This window comes from Onychostruthus taczanowskii, unplaced genomic scaffold (assembly GCF_017590055.1).
Source record: "Onychostruthus taczanowskii isolate IOZ18803 unplaced genomic scaffold, ASM1759005v1 scaffold64, whole genome shotgun sequence".
Lineage (NCBI taxonomy): Eukaryota > Metazoa > Chordata > Aves > Passeriformes > Passeridae > Onychostruthus > Onychostruthus taczanowskii.
In genome coordinates, this window is record NW_024504122.1 from 2,044,952 (window position 1) to 2,070,092 (window position 25,141).

At 43.7% G+C, this 25,141-nt stretch overlaps 1 protein-coding gene across 17 annotated transcripts in view; it reads left to right on the forward strand.

Annotated features, from left to right (window-relative positions):
* Nucleotides 1-88: 88 nt before the first annotated feature.
* The window catches only part of SFI1 (SFI1 centrin binding protein), a 28,330-nt gene continuing 3,277 nt past the window's right edge, over nucleotides 89-25,141 (forward strand). For 2 of the 17 annotated variants that reach the window (XM_041420574.1, XM_041420575.1), the window contains exons 1-30: nucleotides 89-241; nucleotides 3,317-3,496; nucleotides 4,529-4,600; nucleotides 6,252-6,359; nucleotides 6,519-6,613; nucleotides 8,135-8,252; nucleotides 8,907-9,009; nucleotides 9,974-10,130; nucleotides 10,923-11,084; nucleotides 11,495-11,562; nucleotides 12,284-12,376; nucleotides 12,730-12,827; nucleotides 13,116-13,197; nucleotides 14,100-14,278; nucleotides 14,506-14,581; nucleotides 15,339-15,434; nucleotides 15,885-15,961; nucleotides 16,597-16,699; nucleotides 17,186-17,282; nucleotides 17,939-18,099; nucleotides 18,497-18,571; nucleotides 18,856-18,930; nucleotides 19,298-19,474; nucleotides 20,271-20,404; nucleotides 21,348-21,443; nucleotides 21,618-21,870; nucleotides 22,541-22,685; nucleotides 23,466-23,589; nucleotides 24,269-24,371; nucleotides 24,902-25,036. In XM_041420574.1, the coding sequence (XP_041276508.1) occupies nucleotides 114-241; nucleotides 3,317-3,496; nucleotides 4,529-4,600; nucleotides 6,252-6,359; nucleotides 6,519-6,613; nucleotides 8,135-8,252; nucleotides 8,907-9,009; nucleotides 9,974-10,130; nucleotides 10,923-11,084; nucleotides 11,495-11,562; nucleotides 12,284-12,376; nucleotides 12,730-12,827; nucleotides 13,116-13,197; nucleotides 14,100-14,278; nucleotides 14,506-14,581; nucleotides 15,339-15,434; nucleotides 15,885-15,961; nucleotides 16,597-16,699; nucleotides 17,186-17,282; nucleotides 17,939-18,099; nucleotides 18,497-18,571; nucleotides 18,856-18,930; nucleotides 19,298-19,474; nucleotides 20,271-20,404; nucleotides 21,348-21,443; nucleotides 21,618-21,870; nucleotides 22,541-22,685; nucleotides 23,466-23,589; nucleotides 24,269-24,371; nucleotides 24,902-25,009 (3,543 nt within the window). In that variant the 5' untranslated portion in view covers nucleotides 89-113 and the 3' untranslated portion in view covers nucleotides 25,010-25,036. Of the gene's footprint in view, nucleotides 242-779; nucleotides 887-1,551; nucleotides 1,775-3,316; nucleotides 3,497-4,528; nucleotides 4,601-6,251; nucleotides 6,360-6,518; nucleotides 6,614-7,739; nucleotides 8,253-8,906; nucleotides 9,010-9,973; nucleotides 10,131-10,922; nucleotides 11,085-11,494; nucleotides 11,563-12,283; nucleotides 12,377-12,729; nucleotides 12,828-13,115; nucleotides 13,198-14,099; nucleotides 14,279-14,505; nucleotides 14,582-15,338; nucleotides 15,435-15,884; nucleotides 15,962-16,596; nucleotides 16,700-17,185; nucleotides 17,283-17,938; nucleotides 18,100-18,496; nucleotides 18,572-18,855; nucleotides 18,931-19,297; nucleotides 19,475-20,270; nucleotides 20,405-21,347; nucleotides 21,444-21,617; nucleotides 21,871-22,540; nucleotides 22,686-23,407; nucleotides 23,590-24,268; nucleotides 24,372-24,901; nucleotide 25,141 lie in introns of those variants that run through there. The other 15 variants (XM_041420573.1, XM_041420576.1, XM_041420577.1 and 12 more) reach the window with 15 other exon arrangements.

The following is a 25,141-nucleotide window of genomic DNA, read 5'->3' on the forward strand; positions in this document are numbered from 1 at the left end:
CAGCCGCCGTAGCCGGGGCCTCGCGCCGCCCGCTCCGCACCCATTTAACGTCCCGCGCGCAGGCGCGTCGGGCGCGCGCGCCGGGGGCTCCCCCGCCTGCCGCCTGCCCGCGAATGGGCGGCGGGAAGCGCTGGCGGCGGCCGGGCTGCGCTCCCGCCCTGTGTCCCCGCCGCCGGCCGCCCGCGGAACCGGCGTCTCACCCTGCGAGCGGTGCGGTGGATGAGGAGAGGCGCGGGGCTCGGTGAGGGCCTGCAGGCAGTCTGGGCGGGCAGCCCTGCGGGGAGGCGGCCGCCGGCGGGATGCGGTGCGCGCCATGTGCGGGGCGGCGGCGGGATCGGCTCGTCCCTGTGCTGGGACTGTCGCCGTGTCCCCGTCTCGCCTCAGGGGCAGCGCGGGGTCAGAGAAGGGCGGGAAGCGGCGGGGCGGTCGCGGCTGAGATGGGCTGGGAGCGCGCTCGGCGGGCGCTCCCCTCGCCCCGCGCGTTCGCCGTGCTCACGGCGGGCTCGGGGGGCTGCCCGGGGGCGCCTTCGCGTCCCGCCGTGCGCGGCCCGGCTCCCGCGGCTGAGAGCGGCGGTCCGGCCGAGCCCGCCGCGCTGCCCAGCCCGGCAGTGTGAGCGCAGGGTCCCGGTGTTCTCAGCCCGCACCGGGCTCCTGTCCCGTTGGAGTCTGGCGTTCTGTGGGATAGCGGGACTAGGTTGGTGCGGTCAGCGGAGCAGCTTATTCGGAGCACAGCAAAAGTCTTTCAGTTTTTGCTTATGAGGAGCAGACACTGTTTTCAACATCAGTTTAAGGAGTTCACTGGGCGAGATCGCCTGCTCCGTTTGCCCACAGCTCTCCACAGGAGCCCAGCCGGGCCACAGGGTTTCCAAACACCCTGGGCAGCGAGGTCTGTGTAGGAACAACGAATTTCGTGTGGGATCTGGTGAATAAGGTGTTCTCTTCCCTGATCTCTAATGAAGTTGAATACCAGAATTTAAATCTGGTTACCTATGGAATGAGAGAAATATACAAGACATACATTTCTCACTTTTTTTGTGACAGAGTGCTGCATTATTAATGAGACAATACTGTAACTATTGCCAAGTCTCCTGAAGCCAGCAAGTGCTTTCCAAACAAATACACGGGGAGACTCCATAGCAACCGGTGGGCCACCAGCCTCGAGCTGAGTGGTTATTCTGAGATGCCGTAGGCTTTGAGAAGGCCTGAACTATGTTGTGTTTCACTGTCACCTTTGTGCACGTCGCTGTTGTGAGCTAAACCAGGTTTTTTGGCTCCCAAAGGCACATCTGCCACAGGTGCCTGTTACTTGATGCTCACAGCAGAAATGTCCAGTGGCACAGAAGTGGCAGAACACAGTTTGTTCCCAAGTGCAGCAACAGCTCCCTGCCGCGGCCGTTCAGTCCCTTTTCCTGCAGGGGTCGGCCCGTGCCTGCGGTCGGTAAATCCCGGTCACACCGGGGCCGGGACAGCGCTCGGCCCCGCCCCGCCGCACGGGGGCGCCCTGCTCAGGGGCTGGGCGGGGCGGGAAGCGCCCGCCCCTCATGGCGGGGCCGCCTCGGGCAGTGCTGGTGTATGCCTCCGCTTCTCTCCCGTTTGCGGTGATTTCTCCGCTGCTTTCTGCTCGTCTCGTGTGCCGGTGCTGTATCCGCCAGTCCCGGGATCCGTGGCGGCTCCAGCGGGGCGGGGGCGCCTTACGCGGCCCCTCACGGCGGGGTTGTGGATCTGCGTCGTGTGGGTCTGCAGTGTTTGTCCATAAACACAAAAAGCGTTCAGGGTACACTTGCCTGCTGAAGGGAATCTAGTGCAGGAAAACCAGAAAAATCTTGTGGGGTTTTGTTTTGTTTTCAAGCTGCTTTTGTCTGGTTGTTTTGTTTTTGTTTTTGTTTTGTTTGTTTGTTTTGGTTATCCTTGTTTTCAGAATTTTTGTGTTTTTTGTTTTGTTTTGTTTGTTTTTTTTTTAATGGCTTAGTGTGTCACACCATAACCAATGCTTATAGAAGAATCCAGTTTGGATCTCACACTTAAAAGGAGATGCCTGGCCGTAATTCCAGGTGCTTTCATGAAATAGTTTCAAAGGGAGTTAGGTCTAGTAGGTGTGTACAAGAACTTGTTGCTGAAAACTGTTTTGCATCAATTTTAAAGTGCCTGAAACTCCTCTTCAAACGTGCATAGAGTTTCCTTAACTGCGCATCTTGATGTGAACAATTCTCTTGTTGGCTGGACAGGGCAAACCTCTTTCAGAAAACATTCAGATAATATTTTATAGAACAAGAATTTCTCACACGAAATACAGGTCTTGTTTTCTTCCATTAACTTTTATTTTTAACTCTTGCCTGCTGGAACAAGCCAAAAATACTGTATTTCCTCCCAGTGATTTGTTGTTAATAGTGGTTATTCAGTTGAACTTTTGAAATGTGCATTGTTCCAGTCACTTTGTGAAAACAACATTTTCTTCTGGCTGCAGCCGTGTTTTCCCTAGCTCAGTTCAGGAGATCATTAGAGTGAGATTTCAGATTATCCTCCTCTTCTGGAACTCAAGAATGTGTTTGTGTTTCTAATGTGCAAATTTTCAGGGTGGTGGCAGCATTTGTTTTGGGAAAGAAGCTTCAATGGAACCGGTGCAGCAAGTTTTATCTGCATAGGTTTTTTTTTTTTATCCTTGTTTTCAGAAAATTACTGAGAAAAATATTTAGAATTCATAAAAACACACTTGTTATTTTTCAGATTAGAACTACACGTGAAAGTAAACTGTGTGATAGAAAAATATGTCTAATTTTGTTTTGTAATGATGAATATGTAAAAACAGGAAGAGATTTTCTGTTTGTTTTTATTTTTAAGGAGAAACACAGTTAAAATATGAACAAAACTAGGAAAGAGCTTGTAAAAGAGCATTTTATGTTAAAATGGAAATCTCACTTCAGTTCACTAGTGCTCAAGAGAATTTATCAGCAGTAGGCAGAATACCTTGATATGTTTGAGACTGAAAGGCAGAAAAACACACTCAGAGCTTCTCTGTCAAGACACTCTGTGCACACACAAATGTATTTCAGTGATTTTCTCGTTTCAACTTTAGAGGAGAAAAGAGTTGTCTGTGACATGATCACACTGAAATGTATCTTCCTGGTTGTGGTGGGGAAAGTTTAAAATTCCAGATACTGAAAAGCACCTGATAAAGAAACAAAAAATGTTTTAGCATTTTGTAGCTGTCGTGTTCTGTGTTTGATTAGATACCTTTGTTACAGACCAAGCTGTTGCAATAATGCCACTTCTTTGCAGGTAATAGTTTTTTACAAAATTTTTCTTCTTTCTTTTTAAGTTCAAAATCCCTGATGATGGATGAAATCCAGCAACCACCTGAGCATCAAGTTCATGCAGCTGGACAATCTGTTGCTCCCCAGTCTGCACCACATGAATTTCAGGACAGAGATCATGACAAGCCAGGTCAAGATGGGTATACCCAGAGTCAAAGAAGAATGTTAAAAAAATTCCAAAGCAGGTGATAAGTACAAAACATATTTTTCACTAAATGGAGCAGGGGATCAGACCTGAAAATATCTGGGTTTAGTAGTACCAGTGTAGGTTGCAGTAGAAGTTTTAGTTCATGGCCATGACAGACAGTTCTGAGGATGCTTTGTGGTGACTTGAGGACAAGGATTGACACTCAGATTTCATGTATTTTTTACTTTCAAAGGTAATTTTAAAAATGGCTATTTAATAATATCCTTTGATGCACTGCCAGAGGTCATGATTTCTTCTTGCCCTTCTCTAGTGTTTTTAATTTACTTCTTTTGTTTGTTAACAGAACCTTGACAAAGGTGGGATGTAATTGTGTAGAGATTAAAAAGATAAAAAGATTTGTTGAGCAGCTCAGACCTACTGAACCAGCTAGGCCTCCCTTCCTGGCTGAGTGCTGTAACTAATCACCTTGTGAAGCCTTTGGTGCTAACTGGGGCCTCCATTTGCCAGCTAACTCTGAAATTCATTGGGAAAAGAGAGGGGAAGGGTGATAGGGTCACAGTAACACATTTGTGAGCTGAGCTGGTGTTGGGAGAAACTTGTGGAGATGTGGAGCTGCTGAGGGAAGGTGGGAAGAAGGAAGATTTCCTGGCTTCAGGAAGGACCAGACATTAGATTGGCTGAAGTATTCTGGACTCAGCTGGCTGACCTGAGGAAACAGTGATGTTAGCACATTGAAACCTCAGAAAGGGCTCCCAGCCAGCCAGCACCCTGCTCAGCAGTACCACTGGGCAGAAGAGGGCTGCTTGGAAGGCATTTTGGCTACCCAGCACTCCTAAAGAAGTACATCCCAATTCAAGTTTTGCAGTTATGCTTGGGCCTCTTTATGCTTTATGAATTGCTCTGTTACAGGTACTAATTTCAGGGTCTAAATATTTCATAAATGCATTGATCTCTGAAAACTAGACCCTTACTTTTATTACTGAAACTAATAAAAATTCCTATTTTCAGTACTGCCTGGGAATTTGCAGAGGAGGAGTTCAAAGGCAACTAATCTTTCCTTGTATTCCAGATACCTAGCAAGGAAGTTTTTCTATCAGTGGGCAAAAATAACATTTGGACAAGTTCTCCCTTCCAAAGCCAGGTAGATAAAATTACAGAACTCAGAGGTGGAGTTATTTTTGTTTGTTGTTTGTTTGGTTTTTGTTTTGTATTTTTAGTAATTTTTTTTGTTCTCAGGTTTTTTGTTTTGTTTTGTTTGTTTTTTTTTTAATGGCTTAGTGGTAAATCACTGGGCTAAGAGAGTACTGGCTGCCAAGAAAATGTTTGGATGTATTTTGAGACCACTTGAAGATTTTCTTTGGGTACTTTTCTTGCTCTTGTTTTTTTTTTTTTTTGTTTGTTTTTAATAATCATGGTTAAACTTCTATTAACCAAATTCATAGAAACTGTGTTTTGATAAAGTTAACCAGTATGTGCATATAAATGATGGGATGTGATTGGGATACCTGCTTTAAATTTAGTTATTTCCCAAAGTTATGAAGACAGATTTCACAGACTGTTCTGAGTTGGAAAGGACCTACATGGATCACTGAGTCCAGCTCTTAATAGGAAATTCAGTTAATAATACTGTTTGTACTGTTGTTCTTAATGTATATCTGTGTATGTTTGGTATCTGTCTGACTTGGAAATACCTGTGGCAGATAATTCCTTTCTGCTGTCAGTGTTCTGTGAGCTACTGAAACCCCATGCTTTGATATCCATTTCTTGTTTTGCATTAATTTGCATGTTCATTCTTGCTTGACCACACCCTTGGGAACAGAAGCAGTTCCCAGTGGGAAGACTTCAGGTCCTTAGTCATTCAGTTTCATTTTTCTGTATCAAATATATTCTGTTTCTGCCTTTGTTGATAAATGGAAGTTGTCCTGTGAACCTCACCGTTCCTCTTGTCCCATCTACTGAGTTGGCACTTCTTTGGCTGTCTGTCAAGTCAGCACAATGATGAATTTATTTTTTAGGGGAAATAGGTTTTATAAAGACCAGCAAGGAGCACAAGCAATAATGAATTACCTTTCTAGATTTAAAAGTCCCCAGTTCTCCATAGCTGTAATACCTGTTAATGCATGTGCAATACTGTTAATACACCAAGTCCAAAAAAATAACATATAGTTCACTTCTTTTTTCTTTTTTTCCTTTTCTGCGTGAGTGCTTGGGATGACTTAACAGCTTGGCTCGGGGTAGGTGGCTGTAAATTGCAGCTTGTGAGAGGATTGATATGTTTCACTGAGAGACCTCTAGGTATTCTGGGTCTAATTCTGCTCTTATTACATGATAAAAACATCAGAGTATTATAAAATCTGTAGTAGCTTTTGTATTTATTTATATATATATATAATATTTTGTGTTAAAACAGCAAAGAACAAAATTAGAAAGGAAAATACATGTATTGTTATCTACTGTTCTGGTTGTTAGAGTAAAACCCAGAACTGAGGACAAAAGATGTGACTAGGTCTCAAGTCAGCTGGTACTCTTATGTTTAACAAGTTAACAACATCTGTCCTTTATTCCTTGTCTTTATGTGAAGTATTTACAGTCAGTAGAGTGATTGCTTCTTGCAGTACTTCGCAGAGTCTTGAAATAAAGTGTCACAGTAGGGAAGTTTTAAATGCAATTAGGTGTTGTTAGGCTACAGGCAAGCCTGGAGAAGAGGTGGTGTAATCTTCGTTAAAACTGATTTGTGGTCATTCTGGAAACCTGTATGACGTTTCTTCTGTCCAAATCCTTCAACTGTTCAGATGTTTTTATGGTCAGAAGATTCTTCAAAGGACTTCTGGAGAGTGGAAGGAGCAGTGGACACTTTGCAGAGACAAGGAGCTCAGCCTCAAAGCAGACAACCATTACAGGTTAGTGAAATGACTTCCCTGGGGTGTGTATGAGACATTTTCTGAAGGAGTTTTTAGTACCAGTGAGCAAGTTCCATCCATGGTACATCTAGGCCGAAAGCAATCTTTTCATTGCTTATTTTAATATTTTACTGAATGGCACTTCTTTAAATTTTTCAGGCATTCACTCCTTAATTTGATATTCAAGGCTTGGAGAGCCTATGTATGCCAACAGCAAGGAAAGAGGAACAAGTATTATGTTGCAGAGTCTCATGGTAAGTGAAGTGATGGTAATTAGCAGTATTTGGGGGCATATTGAGATGAAGTATCCACAGGGAATTTTTTACCAGAATCTGTGTCCCCGGGGCCTGTTTGCACCCTGAGCTCCCCCACCCCATGGTAGTGCAGTGCTTGCAGGAGCAGATGGCAGGAGGGTTCTGTTGTAGGGGTGTAGCTATATAGTAATTTAGGGATGTCAGTGAATAAGCTTAAGAGCCATCTGCTCTGGATTGCACTGGTTGTTTTTCAGCAGGTGGCTTGATTTTTGGTTCGTTTCTTGGTTTTTGGTTTGTTTTGTTTTTTTTTACTTAATCACAATATGTTTTTAAGTAGATATTTTTTGATCAAATGTTTTACTGGAATTCTCTGTCAACTGTTGCTATAGACATTAGATAGTAATTCCCTGTGCTTTTAACAGCACTTATTTTATATCTGTTGACTGTTCCTTCCAGCTGGTGTCTTGCAACTGAAAGAAGCCCAAACTTTTGAAGTGCCCTTTGTCTTATTGTGAGTGCCCTTTGTCTTATTGTGTAGGTTCTTTGCTCTGCAAGAGATTTGACTTGGATCTGTCTGTACTAGTAGCAACTTTCCTGGGTTCAGGGAATATGTTTGGTGAAGGGAGATTAACCCTTGTTTAGAGATGATACTGAGGTTTTGTTATTTGAAGAATAAGTTAACTGCTCTCTTTGCACATGAACGTAGCCTCAGAATGTCCCAGAGACTGGCACCTTTGGACACAAACTGACAGGCTACCCAGACTTCTTTATTACTGAGTGAGGCCAGAGTATTTACAGCAGAAGCTGTGTGTTACTTGGTCAAAAACAGAAAAAGGTGACTTGTTTCAAGGTAGGTTAATGCTTGATTCACGAGGAAGTCCTAAAAAAGAAAAGCTTGGGGTTCTTTTATGTGTGCATGTGAAGTGACATAGAATCAATGTGAGTTTTTTCTAGTAACGTTGCTTTAGTAGTGTCAGTTCTGACAAGCCAACCTGCTGTGGGGAGAATATGCAGTGTGCTGCACTAAGTGGTAAACTGGAATTTGTGACACCACTTCTGTTTTTAGCTGCATGACCAGCCTGCTAAATAAAGTTGACTTGTTTCTGGTTCATTTCTCTGCTTGTAGGAGAGAATAACTCTTGAAAAGCAACTGATGAACCTGATACACTTTTTTATTTTTAAACAAACCAAAGAGAATCCTCTAATTCTTACCCAGTACAGTCGTTATGCTGACTCTTGTTCTACAGTTATTTCCCTGTAAGCGCTGAAGACAAAGCGGTTATGGGCCATTGTCCGATAATTCACGCTGCTCTGAACGAGTGCCATGGACCGTGCTGTCAGCGATTCTGAGACTTCTCACTGTGACACCCTCGACCAGAGGGAGGGTCGCTGTCATTTCAGGCTTTTCCACAAGGTGTCCCTGCAGGTTGAGGACACCGGGTCGGGGGCGAGCTGTGATGGAGTGTTTGAGATGTGCCACATTCCGGAACTTAAGATGCTGCCGTTTTTTGTTATGCACAGCAAAGAAGCAAACTCTGCTCAGGGCCTGGCAGCACTGGCTGGTTTATGTTGATGTTCAAAGGACAAAACATGGGATGCAGTCTGTGGCACTGGCGTTCAGGACAAGAAGCTGTTTGTGGTAAGGATGGAATACAAATGGGCAGAGAGGCACTGACCATAAGGCCATGGCTTTTATCTGTGTTATGTTATCTTTTCCTGAAAGATAAAAAGTCACACCATGGCTTTGTTCGGTGTTTGATTTTTCTTTTAAGAATTCTGTTGTTTCTGGGATGTGTGAGTTCTTCTGGCACACCCAGACTGTGATTTTAAGAAACATTATACAGCAGCTTGCCAGTGCCTAATGGGAGCCTACAGGAAGGCTGGAGAGTGACTTTTGGAAGGGCATACAGTGAGAGGACAAAGGGGAATGGCTTTAAGTTGAAAGAGGGTAGATTTGGATTGAATAGTAGGAAGAAATTCTTTACTCTGAGGGTGGTGAGGCACTGAAATCTGGAGATTACCCACAGATGATGTTAATGCCCCATCTCTGGAAGTGTTCAAGGTCAAGTTTGGATGGTCAGTTTGGACTTGGAGCAGTGTGGGAAATGGAAAGTGCCTCTGCCCATGGCAGGGAATTGGAACAAGATGATCTTTAAGGTCCCTTCAACCCAACCCATTTGGTAGTTCGTTGAAAGGATTGTTGTTCATACCTTTTTCCAGTCAGATGAAAGTGATCTCTTGCGCCAGATTATGGCACCTCTGTTTGAACTCATCTGTAACATTGTTTTGGCAGCATTTCATGGGCAGTGTGGAGAAGACAGCACTACCAGAAATGCTCTGGACATAAAATGAATATTTTGGCTCTGCAACATTGGGCCCAGAGCCTGCAATTTCGAGTAAGTCTCAGGAGCTTCAGCTACTGCCATTTCTAATGTTTAACTTGCACACATGTGAAAATGTTGCAGATGAAAAAAAATTAGGCCTTGTACTCATTTACTTTGAAAATTGCAGTACTTATGATGGAATATCATATCAGGACATGGGGAAATGCAATGAAGCTGTGTCAGGGCAAGTTCACACTGGACATTAGGAAAAGGCTCTTCCTGAGAGGGTGGTCAGTCCCTGGAACAGACTCCCCAGGGAGGTGGTTACGGCACCAAACCTGTCAGAGTTCAAGGTGCATCAAGTCCAACTTCCTTCTTCTTGCAGGACTACTTAAAACTAAATCAGATGACTGAGAGTATTGTTCAAATGGTTGATCTCAGCTGAAGTGAAAACAGCATGGATTTCTTTTTTTCTTTCACTGGAACTGTGGCTTTTTGTCCATTTCATTAAAAGAAGGCATGGTATTTAATTTGACCTGCACTGTAAGATGCAGCATGGCAAATGCACTGTAAAATGCAGTGTGGAAATTTGGCCTGCACTGTAACATGCAACAGTACTGAAGAATAGTATTGTAGGGCAGTATTCTGCTAAGGAAAGAAACTTGTGACTTGGGAAGTCTTATAGTATCTCATGATGTGATTCCCTTTCATATGAAAATAATCTGAAAGAAAGCCTGTTGGCAAAAGAAAAGTATTATATTGGTCTTTTCAATGGGAAAAAGTGTGAACGTATTTAAAAGAGTGAAAAAAATCTTTGACGCTTTCTATGCTGACATTGCTTTGGTGTTTGTTTGGGTTTTGTTGGGTTTTTTCCCCTTTTTTGGGGGGGAACCTCATGGCTCATGGCTTTCACCTTTAGAACTTACATGGAATTTCTTATTGTGTGTGTGTTCTTCCTCTCTTTCTCTTTGTTCTACTTCCCTAATCTTGTCTGTTTTTTCCCATTACTTGTTACTGCCCTTAATTGTTCCTTCAGGCTTGGTTGCAGTGGCAAGAGCTGTATTCACACACCCAGAATGAAAAGCAGAAGTACACCAGGGCAGTAACTCACCATCAGCACTGGGAATTGAGGAGATGCATGGGAGCATGGCTGGGATACCTGAACCTCCACAGAGTAAAGAAATGCCAGAATGGTGAGTGAAAATGGTGAGCTGGGACAGAACAGGGCTCAGCCCCTTTGCTGAGGGCACGGTGATGGCTTTTTCTGTTCTAGGAGGCACTGCAATGTCTCTGCCCACCCAGGTCCTGAGATGCAGCTTGGGCTGTACACTGTGACAGACTTGGCTGGTTTAGTTCATATGCTGGACTGCCAGGAAGGTCACCTGCTTTCCACAGGATTTAAAACAAAATGCTCTACAATTCCCTTCATGAAAACTTGTGTATTGTCTCTTGGATTTTGACTGAGATATCTGTGAGAAGAATGTATTCAAGACTTGGATCAGTCAGTCTGTGAACTTTCTTGATAATCGGTCAAATCACAACTCCTATAGGATGGTCAAGATTATTACACCAGTTCCTTTGTTTCTTCCCTGGAATTTAAATGATATTTGTATGAATTACTTTTTGATTGTGACAGATATTTATATGAATTGCTTTTTGATTGTGGCAGTGGAAAAGAATCCAGCTTGGATGTGTAGGAACTAGTATGCTGAAATGCAAGCAAGTTTGAGTATGTTGCACAAGTAATGCATTGTCCTAACTTCCCTCTCTTAAGCCAGCACAGTAGGTTACTGCTTTAAAACTGCCTTTGTGATCAAAAGGAAGAATATGATCTGTAGCTGAGCGTTAATGTGAATTCTTGTAACCATTTCTCAGTGTTAGAGCTCATGTCACTTGTGAGCCAGTGGCTCAGATGCCAGGATCTCATCTGATACAAATGAACCTAGGACAGAACAAGCCATGAGTGATTTGTCTTTGTCTTCCAGAGCTGGCCCAAGAGTTTCACCAAAGCAGGGTGCTCCGGAGGTGCTTCTCTGATTGGCAGCTGTCATGGGAGTGCAGGAGAAGAATGCATGCTCATGGAAGGGACCTGGAAAAACGAGCAGCAAGGATTGCCTTATGGAGAGTCTTTGCACACTGGAAGCATTGTATCCAGGCTGTGTTTAGTCCCTAGCAAAGCCATGTTAGAAGCATTCCCGAAGGGGGAAGATCCAGTTAATAAGCAGGAACGTTGTACAGTAGCACGAGTGACAACAAACATGTTGTCATTAGGTGTATGTAATGCCATACTAACAATTAAACTGTTGTAATTACAGTATATTAGCAGCTGTATAAGAGTGTATTAGAGCCTGCAGAACATAATTTATGGTTGTTACTTAAGAGTGAATCAGAAATATGTTGTAATAAGTCAGCAAAATCTAAAAGTTTAACTGTAGTCAAAACTTCTGCAGATAGCAGTGCTGGACATGCAAACATTGAAGCCAATTTAGATGGAGATGTAGTGCCCCTCTGTGGGAGAAGGTTGTTCTGTGTAAAACATACTTTAACTCAGTGACAGATGTGCTGTGTGTGGAAGAGGCTCAGCAGTGTGAGCTGGCTGAAAAGCACTACAAGTGTCACCTGTTGGTAAGAGCAGTCATGTGCTGGGTGGGAGGGGCTGTGGAGTGTCCCTGAGTGTGCAGTGTAACACTGACAGTGGTGAGCGGGTCTTAAGTGGGATATACACCATGTTTCTAAATTTCAACTGTTCTGGAATCTGCCAACTGAATCCAAATAGGGAAACTGTGCTGATCTCCAGAACAGCTATTCATCCATTAGTAGATTGAGAGTGATGGGTTACCTGCTCCCTGGTACTCCACCATGAGACTGACTTTTCCCCTTGATTTTTTCTTTTTCTTACACTGTTTGCTACAAGAATTATTTTTATTTCTCTGCAGTAATGTGTGCATGGTGGTTTTCACAGGAGACCAAAGATAGCTTGTTGCAGGCGCAAGTAGTTGATGTTTTGGGGTTTTGTTTAAGTTTTTAGGATTTTTTTAAAAGAAAAAATAAATCCCTGAAGGCTATCTGAAAGGTGGGCACAAGCAAGCCTCCAGCTTTTTGGAACTGAGCTATTTTCAAGGTTGGATCAGTATGGGTCATTAAAAGAATACCAATAAACTGGTTTGGATCGTGAAAACATTAGTGATCATAAAAGCAGGATGATTAGTGATTTGAAGCAGGATGCTCTCATAATGCTATTTACCATGTTCTGCCTCCACTCAAGGGATTCTAGGGTTGCACATCAATTCTAAATTACCTGATTTGGATTACAAATGAAAGTTGTGTTTATTTCTTGTGGTTACAGGAACTTGGCCTTAAGGGTCTTCGGCAGAATGTCCTGGACACTCGTCTTCAGAGAATGAGAACAAATCTGTCATCCTGTCAGCATCGAGTTACAGTGAGTTGGACTTTCTGTCAGTTGGTCTTGAGCTGTCTGTTGACTTCCACTGTCACCTACAAAGTACTTTTTTATTACAGCAGTAGCTTTAAATACTAATAGCCACAGAAAATCTGTGTGAGTTAACTGCCACTCTTATGTATGTTTAGTTTTTCATTCCCCTGTGTTTATGGTGGATTTTTTCTTTTACCAGAAAAACTTGTAGGAGGTTAAAAAGTTTGGTATATGAAGCAGTGCAGAAGACAACCATTGCAATATGCAGTTTGTTAGGACTTCAACAATTTATTTATTTGCATTCTTCTCCTCACTGGAATATCTTAGGGGGGTTTTGTGTCTTTCTTATTTTATTTCAGGTGCTGCAGAAGTACTGGAACCGTTGGAAGTCCCGTTTGGAAGACAAGGAGGAAGAACAGCAGCAGGCCTTAACAGCAGTGGCTCATGCCCGTTACAGGTATGCAGTGAAATATTAATACAGACTTGTACAAATGTGGAATCTCTGGGCCTTTGGTTCTCTTCTTAAGCATGGTAGTACCTTTGGGGGCATAACTTTATGGCAACTGCTCTGACATTTTCTGTGAGTAGTGAACAAATTATATCTCGTGCTTCTCTCTGGATGTAAGAGGGAGATTGGTTAAACCTAGCTCTGAGATTCATTTAGTCAGATGACATTCAAAAGACCAGTATGTTTTCTGGAGGAATTGTCTCCTGTGTGCTGACTTTCTCCCTTTTTGCTTGCCAGGAGGGTGTTGATGAGACAGGTATTTGACACATGGCTGCTGAAGGCCTGCAAGCTGCAAGAATATCGAATGGGAGAGAAGAGGGTAAATGTAACTCTTGTATCTTGCTTAGGAAATAGAGGGGATGATTTCATAGTCACTGTCTGAATATGAGTTAGCATGAGATGGACTTGGTTGTTGTAAATTCCTTTTCCCTGGTGAGGGAATCAAGTTAGGGGAAAGGGATTACAACCAGTATTTACTGATGACCTTTTTTAAGTTAAGCAGCTTGTTAATAATAGAAACAAGTTATTAGAGAATTGCCATTCACATAGCTCATTCAGTTATTCTCTCACATGTAAATGTGTGTGTGCTCTCTCTCTCACACAATCTCATAGTTACTTTGTTGAAATAATAATAATATTACTAAATGGCCAACCCCAGTCATTTAAGAATTGCAGGATTGTACTGAGAAATTAGCTGCTTCTAGGTAGGTGTCCATAAAGTTCTTTACAGGGCCCTTCATTTTTTAAGGGTGTGTGTGTATATATGTATATAGTCCTGGAGTCTTTACATGTAGCAGACACCATGGCCTTTATGTGGTCTCTTACAGAACTCCAAGTTGCCAGTAGCACGTGTGGGTGTCTGTGCAGATATGGCTCACCCTTGGTGAAGGGAGATTATCAGTTCTTGTACATTCAACAGGACTAGTTTCTGGAACTTATCAGTTCTTAGGAGTCCTTCACATGCTATTTATCAGCTTGTGTTTTTCCTCTCTTTGGCTTGCTGTTTTTTGGTAACAGCTCCTCCACCCACATGCACACAGGTACCTGCAGAGCACGTTACGTAGCCTCACCACAAAGGGGCTTTGGTGGTGTGTCCATTGCTCTTCAACCTCAGAAAAACAAACATTGGACAGTTCCATGCATGTCATCTTTAAGGAGATGCTTCTTGTTGTTTGTAGCTGCCTGTGCTGTGCATTCATTGCCTCCCTCCCTCCATCTCAGGCTGTCCTCCATTTTGAAAGGCGGCTCTTGCGCTGCTCGTGGTGCTGCTGGCGGAGAAGAACAGCTGCACGTTTGGAGGAGCAGGAGGGCTTGGTTCATGCAGGAGATCACTACAGTAACCAGCTGCTGCTAAAGGCCTTCTGTCTCTGGAAACAAAAGACTCAGGAAAGAGAAACAGAGTAAGATTTATTTTGAAACAGAGAATGATTTGGATTGGTGCTGTGGCAGCCTCCTTTGGACAGCATTTAATTCACAATGGTGCTCACTCCTTTTTTGTGCTTTGGAGTCTACTGAGTTGTCTTCAGTAAGTGAATTACTGAAAATAACAAATGTGGATTCAAGTCTGTGCTAGAGGTGTCCAGTAACATGGATTGCATTGTAGGACAAATAATTATTTTTCTTATAGGAGGCGCAAGGAGACAGAAGCATTAAGATTTCACTGTTCAAAGTGTCTGCAGCAGACTTGGAACAAGTGGAGAGAGGTAAGAGAGTTAGCAGATGGGAAGGAGCGTGAAGTCTTCCTGTTGTGTTTTAATTGCTTGTACCCATATGGCTAGAAGTTAAATTGTTTATTTTAAACACTAGTCATTCCTAAGCTCTCCTCCCTTTTCATATGGATAAAACCAATTTGATGTGGGTGGAACAGGAACTGTGTAGGGAGAAGAGAGAATTCTTTTTGTTTATGTGTGTAGATATGGTGAGAATAGGAATATGGTTTAGGTGCACCTGGGAATGCAGTTGGAGTTAGTAGACAGTACTGACTGTCCCTAGTCAGTACTGGGTGTGTTCTTCTCAAGAGTTAGAAGTTTGCAGCCAGGACTTTGTGTATGACCTGTATTTGTATGACAGGTTGTCACAAACACAGAATACTTTCATGGTGGGCCTCTTTTCCTTACCATGATTTGAGGTACCAGATGTGCCTTGCAGCATGTCTTGAAAATCTATGAGAAATTTTATAGTTGAAGCTATTCTGTTGGTGCAGACCTGCTAACTTGAGTGGTTTACGTCAGTCTTCAAGAGGATTCCTACAAAGGGCAGGAAAAAAAGGGACCTCAGATAGGCCTTTTGGGGACATAGGAGAGTGCAGCACCAGTTTGAGTGAAAAGCTGTTACAGCAAAGTGAAGGATTGATTCTCCAGAGAATGGAAATGGTCTTTTTCCCTCCTCTCTCTGCCATTACTTGTTTTCCCTCCTTCATGTGTACGTATCTTTTGTTTTTTTTTCATTTCCTCCTTCTAGTATGTGAGACATCAGCGTGAGAAATGGAGGAAGCTGGTGCAAGCAGACCTGCACTATGGACATGTGTTGTTGGGCAAGACCTTGGCAGCTTGGAAGGTAGGATGGAGCAGCCAGCCTTTTTGAGACACTTGTCTGTATGTGCTGTAGTGTTTCAGTGAGAGCTGAAGAGCTCCCACGCTGCTTCACTGGAGGCACATACACACCAGATGTGCAAGGTAGAATGGAGGCTCTTGTATGTAGGGCTCTATGAGCTCTGGTGCTGCTTTTTGGAGCAGAAGAACCAAGGTAATCCTGTAGCACTGGTGAATGGTATATCACAGCTAGCATTAACTATTGTGTAGTGACTGCTTGCTACAGCAAAACAGCATTTGGTTTTAGTGGCTGTATTTTTTCCCCTGTACTTTACTGCCAGTATTGAATTATTGCCATAATTCAATACTTATGAATTAGTAAGAGTTAGTTAGGTGCTAGTTAGAATTTCTAGATGTTTCCTCACGGGTGTTAACAGTTGAGGTAAATTTACCTCTCAATACTATTTTTTTCCAGATTTACCAACAAAACGTGCAGTGCATTCTGTATCAAGTAGCTGAGAAGGAGAAACAGCACACTCGACTGCTGCTGCGGTGAGCCTCCTCCTGGGCAGCATCAGAGAAGTGACTGCACTGCAGTCAAATTCAGTACTTCCTTTCACTGCCACCTTTGTAACTTTTTGAATGTTCAGTGCTGGGAGTTGACTCTGCCATGCATTGCTTTTTCTTTGCAGGAAGTTCATCTAGTTAAAAGAAATCAACCTCTTCCTGTTTGCTATCTGTTTTGCTTGAATATTTTTTAAATCCCTGTTTAGTCCTGCAAGAGTCATCAGACAGCAAACTGCATCTTTATGCTATTAACTACATCTGTTATAGTATTAAAGCAGCCTGGAAGATGCAGAGCCTGTCTTGCATTACAGTGAGGAGAGTGATTAAAGATACTAGCACATTGCATTGGTTGTAGTTATTTAGTTACCTTATTTTAATGCTGTACAGCTTGAGTCACTTGCAGAGCCTGGCTGGCTCAGCTGAAGCTGCTGGATTTCAGACTGTGTTCTGTTTTGCACTGCCTTCTCTTCAGCAGAGACCTGAAGGGGCAGAAGTTGATTTGCATGACTGAGTTTATAGCTGGTTTTGGTTCCCTTGTGAGTAGGAAAGTACCAAGTGAACAAGTAAGAATCATTCTTAATGGATTTGTTTTTAACTTTTGTGTGTATTTTTGCCTTCAGACAGGTGGTGTGTACGTGGAGAGAAAATGCTCTTGCTCTTATACATGAATCTGAGGCAACTACTCGGGCAGATGAGCACTACAGGAGGGCAATCCTGTCAAAGGTAGGTTCTGTACAGCAGGTGTCAAGATCTCAGTACAGCTGCTGGTTCAGGCAGGGGTCAGATAATACAATTAGAAGGACCAAAAACTTAAATCTGAGAGCCACTGCTAGGAGAGATCTGCAAAGTGGGAGTCTCATCTTGTTTTTACAGGTGTCTCTGAATCTTGTCTTTGTGAGCTCATGGCTTTTTTTCTTCCTTCCTCTCATTCCTTAGAAGGAAGGAGAAACCAGTAGCATGATATAGCATAGTAGAATTGGTGAGTGGGGCAGGGAGGGGATGGATGAAAGCGAAGAGCGCCTTGAAAAAGGCCATGGGGACTCTCTGAAATACTTCTGCCTTTAATTTGTAGGAAATTCTGTCTGATGAGCCTTGTGTGAAGAATGAGGTGGAAATGGTTATGCTACCAGTGATGTGGGGAGCACGCTGTGTCCCCTTCCATTGCAGTGCCAGTCTGTGTCCCATCTCCTGTTTGCATTGTATCCTTAGGTGCTGCTGCAGTGGAGAGACACTGCCTGGCTACGAGCGTGTCACCGCCACCTGAAGGTGACAGCTGTGGTGGAGGCCAGAAAACAGTTGGATTTAGGTGAGCTGATGTAGATGTTGAACTCTCAAAAGTCCTCATTGTCTGTGAATGAGCCAAGGGCAGTGTGTTGTGTCATCTGTACAGATGAAGTGACTGGATGATCTGTTGTTATGAAGGATGTCCCCTCAGAATGGAGAGTGAATTGGGACTCCAGCGATCTGCTGAATGCTGCTTGTGTTACTTTTGTTTCTCTGTTTGTCCTTTGTGCTATATAACGGATGGTAACACTTCCTTCCTCAAAGGAATTTTCCATTACTAATTTTGAGAACCTCAGACATCTGTTTTGAGGGCAATACGGGTGGTCTTATCAATTACTGCTTCAGTCTTTCTCTAGTAATTCTTACTGAAAGACCCTCAAATTCTGCAAGCATTTTCATGGTACCGTGGTACATTCTTGACACGAGGACTCTGAAACACAGAGGGCTTTCCTAAAGGTTGTAAAGAATGTCAGTGGCAGCAAGGAAGACTTGCAAGTCACAGCTCCCTGTGTGTTACATGAAGTTTTTCACAGTTCTTCCAATACTGAATACTGTCAGTGCTGAGTGTTGTCCAAGTTGAATATTGCTGAAACAGTTGGGAAGAGTAGCTGATCACTTGACACTCTGAGATTAATAGTCTCCTTTTGGTACATGAATTAATTTATCTTACCCTAACAGTGCGTTTACAGAGCCTGTTTCTGCACTGGAAGGAGTTAATGAGGGATTCTCTGATGCTGAGGGCTCAGCACCACAGGGCAGTGCAGCACCACCAGCAGCACGTGCTCCAGAAGTACCTGGTGAAATGGAAAAATTATCATCAGCAGTGCCTTGGGAAAAAGGTGAGAAGGATCAGCAACCTCCCCAGCCTGTGGGAAGTTATGCGTATGGAGGAACACACTGTGCTCCCTGGTGAAGGGAATGGCAGTCTGGGCTGAGAAGGAGCAGCCAGTGTACTCCTTTTGTACTGAGGAGGACGGAGCATGGCTGTGTCTTGCCTGAAGAAACTGATAGAAGTAACAGACTTAACAAGACAACCTGAGCTTACTGCGAATGAAATCCCTGCTGGGCTCATAGATGTCTGCACATGGGATTATTCTGTAGGGCACTTGGGTATTGAGGGTGGCCTCAACAGAGCAAAGCAGGGTGATAAAGGCTGTTTACTAGCTGTTCTTATAGCATGTGGCTAGATAAATGGGGTTTGTCTGCAAGTGACTCACTATTTTGGTTGCCTTTCAGCTGCTGCAGAGGAGGGGAGATGAACTAATGACTCATAGACTTTGCTCTGCTTCCTTCTCTTGCTGGAAAACTCGGGTAAGGAATTTTCCCCTGGGTAGACACCTAGCTCCTTACTAGTCATTTTCTCTTCTCCTTCATGTTCTGTTTACACAAAGGCCAAGAAAAGTTTATTTAAACATTTTCAGGATTTTTTGGTTCAGCTAGCACAAGAGACACCTTGCCATAGACTGGGTGAACTGAGGGTTTTTCTGCTCTGTCTCTACCATCACTTCCTCCTTGCTTGGTGCTTTGGCTGGTATTCCTGGTGTTGAGTATGTGAACTCCTAACCTGGTTGCTGTGCATTTTCTTTCCCTAACAGCTGTTGCAGCAGCAATGGGAAAAGCAGAGGACAGTGCAAGCATTGTGGCACTGGTCCCTTTCAGTGCAGAGAAAGGTAAGGGGCTGTGCAGGGCAGGGGCAGGCAAGTGAGTTTGATGATGTGCAGATCATGTGCAGATTTGGCTGCAGTCAGCAGAGTGCACACTGAATGTCTGTTTCCTTTCCTCTTTGGGGTTCTGTATGTTACTTTGGGATGCTGGAAGACCCCCTGAAATTTCTTAGCTGATTAAAAAATATGCACATTTTCCCCCATCTGGCCTCAGCTGACTTAAATCTCTGTCCCTTTGTTGTTGTGGCAGTGTCCTGCTGTTGCTGCAGCTCTGCTTATTCCTATCCAGTGGAAGGGAGAATGTTGCTGTCTGCAGGGGGAGTGCCTGGCCTGGAACCTGTCTGTGTAATAGCTCTCATTGTTCCTGTTGTAGGTATTTGATGCTTGGCTCAGGTTTGCCAAGGGGCAGCAGGAGAAGAAAGATGGCACTGAAAAAGTCACAGGAGTTCACCACACAACTCCTTTGAGAGAAGGTGTAACCTGTGCCTTGAGAAACACTGCTGGCATCAAACAGCTGCAGGGACAGCTCCATACTCAGCCCCAGGTGGAGGTGAAAGAGAGATTGCTCAGTTATATATCCAGAACTGGGCTGCTCTGCTCTCTGCTCTGTGTGTGTGTGTCTGTGCATGTATGTATCTTGTAGTTCCACATCCCAGCTATTGTTTAGATCCTACATGCACTTCTGTCTCTGGTTCAAAGCATTTCATTCATCTGAGACTAGAGGGTTTCAGACTCATTAGGAACCTTTCTTAACGAAACTATTTTAAAACTGGCCAATTTCTGCCATAGCCAATACTCTTGATTGAAACCTTTGCATGTGGGTCAGGTCTCTAAATTCTGTGCTAGAATGAAGCATTGGAGACTACATCTGATCTTGTCTTAGCTTCAGCACTGCTTATACCTTCATATGTGGGCTTGTGTCACTTCTGCCTATGAGTATCAGCCCAGCTCTGTGTGTGAAAAGGATGCCTGGATTGACTGCTCTCTTCCTGCTTCTGGGCAGCATTCCCAGCTCTTTTCCAGGTTTTCAGGATACCAGTTGTTCCACTTGCTAATGTGCAGCTTGCCTTGGTGCAGAAGTACCCAGTTAATTCTCCTCACTCAAATGTTACCACAGAGGACCTTTTGATTTAGTTTAGAGAGCTGGTATGGCTTGGAGGGCATCAGAAATCTTGGTTCCTTCTCTGGTGCTTCCTGCTCTCAGCCATCAGATACTCTGCTATTCTTTGTGTTGGCAGGGCAGCCTGCAGTCTTCACCAGTCATTGTATTGTTGTGCCATGCTGTGGAAACAGAGGCTGTCTCCCAGAAATTAAATAAGCCTTTTTCTTTTTTATCATCTCTGAAGAAGCAAGTGACATTTAAAAGGCCTGATGTTAGTCCTGAGACAAGAGGACATTCATCAGAGGAAGAGCCATGGCCTTCAAAGTGCAGACATCTACCACTGCACCCTGCTGAGGGAGACTCAGTGCTCCGTGGCCTGTGAGTGTATATTTCCAGTCCCTCCCCTGTTTCTCTGGCATATAAGTAACTTTGCATATGTGTAATCCATCTACACATGTCTCATTTTTGTGTTTCCAAGTTTTCTCATTGATGACTTAGTTCCATGCATTCTCCTTAGTGCTGGCTCTGTATCATGTGGCTGGTGGTACAGAGTTATACAAGAGCTGCTGTGTAATGCAAACATCAACCCACACATAGGGAATGTATTTGTGACTGTACTTGCCACTGCCAGGTAGAACCAGCTCAGCTATGGACCTTCCACTTTGTGGTTTTTTAGGCAGAACTGAATTTGTGGAGCATTGGCCGTTTGTCATAGGAACAGTTATATAGAGAAACACTGAAAAATACCTTTGATGGGACTTCAGACATTGGGAGAGCTTATCTTACCAAGTGACCTACTGTCACTGGAGCTCTTGTTTTTTGCACTGAAGTCACCTGATGAAATGATGAATATCAAGATCTTGGTGTATAGAAGTTGAAGTTTCTTCTTGCCCCTTTCTTTTCTCTGTGGAAGCTATTCCTTAAAAAATTCCTATTGATCGTGGGACAGTTGCAAGGAAGAATTGTCTATGAATCTTCTCAATGCAGGACAGGAACTCTACAGGGAAATAAGATTGTAACTTCATATTGCTGTAAGCAAGTATATGCTGCCAAAAGAAGAGTTTCTACCCTGTTCAGTTGTATCACTTCTATCACTTCCACTATTCTTTGTGTTGGCACCACCATTCACATGGTGAACTAGATTCTCACATTAATACAAGTTGACGTTTAATCTTCAAGAATCAGGATTGCATGCAAGGAGAATGTTGCAGAGCAGGGATGAATGATGAAACAGGACTGTTTCCTTAGCTGCAATGCCAGCTCATGCCAGTTTACAATAATCATAAGTCTGGAGCATTCTTGGTTTTGTTTTTCTTTTCAGAAATGCCATTCAACGAGCCAGGTTAGCACCACGGAAGCCTGACTTCCCTCTGGAATCTCTAGAAAGCAAGGAACTGCTGGGACCTCCTTTTATTAGGTAGAAAATCTAATTTTAGAAGTAAAGAGGTTGACTTACAGTGGGCATCGTAGAGCAGCTAACTGGAGAGTTGTATGCAAGGGAATGACAGGAGTCTCCCCTTTTTTGCACTGACCCAAAGGACAAGGCCAACAAGTTGCAGTGTATAGTGACCTTATCCTTCTTCCTGTACAGGTCAGAGGTGCCCTTTCAGCAAAAATCTGTGAATAAATGTCCTGCACAGACTGGGAACTTCATGCTGACGCCTCACACGGAAGAAAGTACCTGTAAATGTCTGTCTCAGATGGACGGTGCTGCTCATCCCCATCCCTCGCTCACTTGTGCTTCTCTTCCCCTGTGGACACAGGACAAGCACAGAGCTGGGCAGGGGCCAGAGCTGTGGTCTCCTGCATCTTTCATGTCCCACATGAAAGCTGGCTCAGAAGAGGTGAGTGCATTGCTGAAGGAACAGTTAGTGTGTGTGCTGGGCTGCTGCCAGCAGGCCCATTGCTTGCTGCTGTGTTTTCTTGTGGTTCTTCTGAACTGCCCTGGTTGAGCTGGTTTTCACTTGTTCTAGATGTTATCTTTAAAGCTGACCAAGTGAACTGCCTCTGAATGCCCAAGAACTGTTTACCTCTAGTCTGAAGCAATCCACATGTGGGGTTCTGTATTTCATGTCTTTTTCCTGTTTGTCTTCCTAGCCAGATTTTTCCTAGCAAGAGGTGTGAGGGTGCTGCCTCTTTGGAGTTCAGAGCAGTTACAGTTTGCTGTCCAGATTGCAGGGATTTAAGAGAAACTCAGCTTAGGAGCAGTGTGTGTGTGTGTCTGACAGCTTCAAATAATTGAAAGTTACTTAACCTGCAAGTAGGTGCTTGCTTTTTGAATTCCTTGTTCCACACAGAATGGGAAGTTTTAATCTTGGTGAAATATTTCCATGCTAGTAATCAGAGTCCATCTTTTAAGCTATGCTTCTTCTGTGGGATTTGATGAGAGGGGCTTAGCACCTACAGGAGTTTTCTGAGTGGGAGTAGGACCAAGTAGGTCAGGCATATCCTACTTGTAGGGTTTACTTAGGAAAACCCTCTGAGGAAAACCCCAATATCATTCTCACCTTCTAGAGAGGAGGTCAGCCTGCCAGTGGTCACAAAGGAGCCCATTCCCAAGACTCGCAACAGAATTTTGTGAAGAAGTTGCCACCAAATTTGCAGCCACATTTGCTGTCATCTGAAGACTTGGTGGGAAAAGGGAGTCACCAGACTGCAGGTATATCCTCAGATCCAAACTGTAGCTGTTGCTCATCTTCCTCTCTAATCTGTGTGAGACTGCAAGTCCCTGCCACAAAATGTATGGGAGACAGGGCAATCTTGTGTGCCATCATCAGGAGGTACAGGGTACCAGTACTCCTTTCTGGGAAGGTAACTGCAGTTGTGTGGATTCTGCTGAGTCTGGGGGCTAAAGCCCTGCTCTAGGCATTGAAGGATGGGAACTGCTTGAACATTCTTTTAGCAAGAATGTGCTCAGGTGCTGGGGTGTTCACATGTACAGCAGAAACTTGCCTCAGGACAGAAGTTCATCCAGTAGATGAACTCTGAGATGTCCCTGTACTTACAGTATGGCTGTAAAGGGGACAGATGGTGTCTAAGTACCTCCCATTGTGGTATTTTAAATGACATCAGAGCATGACATTTGTTCTGCAGGACTACTGTACTTAATTACTTAATTACTTCTAGACTAAATGTGAAAGACTAAATCCTGAACAGGCCAAAACAGTATCTGTAGTACTGAACCAGAGCATTTTGTATCTTTTGTGTGCTCAGACTGAGTCTTCAAGAGCTTATTCAGTTGTCAGAAGTCCTGCCCTCTCACTGTACCTGATTCTTTGGGGTGAACAGGCACATGTCACAGGGTAACCAAACACATGAAAAGCAGTTGGGAGGGTTCCTTTTTTCCTGTCATTAAAAATATTTTCTGATTTTTTTGATAAGAAGAAAGAGTGGATGTCTGTTCTACCTCCATTGCTTGTGCCTTATATCTTCCATTCAGCTGAAGGGGAAGAGAGAGAACACAATTCCAGAGAAGAAATGATGTTGGAGAGAAAGGTGGAAGTTGAACTCTGGCATATGCAGCAGCAGATGCAGTACTACTACAGCAGGAAGCAGGAACTCAAGTAATGCCCCTTTAACCAGCCTTTTGTCACGTTGTCCACTCTGTTGCACTTTTTCTGAGTATCTACCCTAGAAATAATCAGTCTGTCCACAGTAGAGCTGTGAATGACACAGAGAAAAGTTCCAGAGGTTTTTATTTTCTCGAGTTCACTCCAGGTGAAGGAGAGTGTGTGCATAACTACTTCTGTAGTCAGCCAAGTGGTTTAATTACACCTTTGGCAGCTCTTGCAGAAGCATGTCAGAGGTATCACTGGGTGTAATCAGGAGACTGTACAAATGAATAGGGCAGAGCAGTTGAAATTTAGCTTTCAGTTATTTTATCAAGAGGAGTGAGGACTGAGCTTTTCCGGCTTTCAAATAAAAAAATTAAATATGGCTGGTATTTGATAACTGCTCTACTAGAACAAGAAAACAGAAATGCTCAAAAGAAATTGGGCTTGGGGGGGATTTAACTGTCAGGAAAAGAAGTAGTCAGGGGCTAGAAGCAGGAGGTGGAGATGTCAGATTTCTCTGCTTTCCAGCATCTTTTGGGTTTTTTTACTTTTTTAAAAAAGATTTTAACCATTGACTGGTTTGAGACAAAAAAATGGGTCTTATTGCAAGTATCAATTGCAAGTCTAAGTTGGCTCAGACTGTTGAGCTCTTAATTTGGATAAGAATCCTTCTAATCCATTTTATCAGGTGCTGTCAGCAGCAGGCACAGATTCTGCAGCAGTGGCTGGAAATGAGCAAGCAACCAGGAGCCCAAGATGGCATGCAAGGAGTTCAGGAAGAATTGGGTCAGGTGTGTACACAGCATTTAAATTGAAGCTACTGAAGTGATTATCACTGTGCCATGCACTTAGCCTGAAGGCTGATAGTAGCTGCAAGGAATTGTGTAGTAAGCTGTTAGTAAAATGCCAAGGAAAATTTGTAGTCAGAAGTAGGCTGAGAAGCAGAAGAGGCTGTGTAGATGCCTCTTCCTGTTTGTTCAGAAGTGTAACTCCTGCTCCAGTAGACCTTTCTGAGGCTATTTCCAAGTATGGATCAAGCTTTCATAGACTCAATCTCAAAATTTTTCTGCAATTTCTCAAGACAATTCCCTGTGTGCAGACTGGACCTGCACTGCTTTCAGGCCCCAGGTTCACACAGCCAGGTGTGGGTACTGGTACTTGACTCCAGCCAGTCCTGAGCTGTTCCTGAGTGACACAATCTGTCATGTACTGGCGCTCAAGTGAGAGAATACAAAAGCTGCTGGAGCAACTCTGGCTGTCAAAAAGACTAAATATTGTCTCACTGTACAAACTTATGCTGATGCACTTGTGTTCCTTTCAGTTGCAGGTGAGGATCAACGCTCTCACCAAAGCACAGCTGGCTGAGAGACATCACGTGCAGGCCCTGCTTGCCCGCCTGCAAGATATCCAGCTTGCCCTGGGTCTGTAGTGCACCTTCCAGCTTCTCAGCTCAGGGGTAGGACTTTATGCCCCTTTCATAGCAGGGGACAATGGAAGAGATGTATCCATTCACTTAGTTCTATGTATGGAATTTATATTTGATAAATTAAGTGAAAATAAT